General features: G+C 40.4%; 1 protein-coding gene across 1 annotated transcript in view; it reads right to left on the bottom strand.

Annotated features, from left to right (window-relative positions):
• Positions 1–812, bottom strand: part of LOC107580188 (tripartite motif-containing protein 29-like) — a gene marked incomplete at both ends in the record, with an annotated part of 1,978 nt that extends 1,166 nt beyond the window's left edge. The window contains one exon of the mRNA XM_016265922.1: positions 428–812. Coding sequence (XP_016121408.1) covers positions 428–812 — 385 coding nt within the window. The remainder of the gene's footprint in view (positions 1–427) is intronic.
• Between the last annotated feature and the right edge of the window lie 185 nt (positions 813–997).

Below are 997 nucleotides of genomic sequence, written 5' to 3' on the forward strand. Positions count from 1 at the left end.
ATATATATATAAATATTACAGATTTTTTAAAATTGTAATAATATTTTACAATATTACTGTTCTTACTGTATTACACAGTTTTTAAACATTACAATTTCTACCTTTGTGAATTCATTCAAATATTCTGGGTGTGGTTTAATCCTTGGAATTCAGGGAAACCAATAGGCTAACCAATACTATTCATTTCTAAGGGGAAAGTTAAGAGAAATATCCAATAGATGTAGCTTTTTTTGTTGTTTAGCTATAGGGCCACCGACTCTGAAACACCCATCACAAAAATATTGCATTATAGCACCCATTGGTCACGTCGCTCTCCAGTTATAGTAACGGTCACTGCAAAACCAACATCAGCCTACCACTACTAAACACAGAGTCCTGGTCCTAACTTCTAAGAATGATATTTTGCATTCCAAATCACACTTCTGACCTGTTTATTGGCCACTTCCTCTTCCACTGGAATGACATCATGACCTCTGTGTTTATCAATAATGCACAGGTGACAGATGCACAGCTGGTCTGTGCGGCAGTACACAAACAGCATTTTGCCATGATCAGGGCAGATGCTCTCCTGCAACACTGCATTCGGCTCCACAAGCCTGTGCCTCTTTCCCACGTGCAAAGAGTTATGCACGACAAGATGATGCTCACAGTATGATGATGCACACTCAACACAAGTCTGTTCGGCTTTGCGCTTCTTTCCAACGCATGCATGACACTCGACATCTGTGGATCCACTTGAATGAAGAGCTGGAGCTGTTTCCTCCATGATTGTGGATGTGCTGGCACTGGCAGTACTTGACTGAGTTTTGTTTCTTTGTAAGCATGATAATGGCACTGGCAGTGCGGAATTCAAATTTTAAGGATAAGGGTGTGGTTTCAACCCGGGAGCCAGAGCAATGACTCACAGGACTGCTATTGACAAGACCACTGAAAGAAGTCAAACACTATCCTTTTACTATGAATAAATCTAATCTAACACTGAAAGAAACACACACAC

The sequence above is a fragment of the Sinocyclocheilus grahami genome, unplaced genomic scaffold, assembly GCF_001515645.1.
Source record: "Sinocyclocheilus grahami isolate Dianchi unplaced genomic scaffold, SAMN03320097.WGS_v1.1 scaffold26536.1, whole genome shotgun sequence".
NCBI lineage: Eukaryota > Metazoa > Chordata > Actinopteri > Cypriniformes > Cyprinidae > Sinocyclocheilus > Sinocyclocheilus grahami.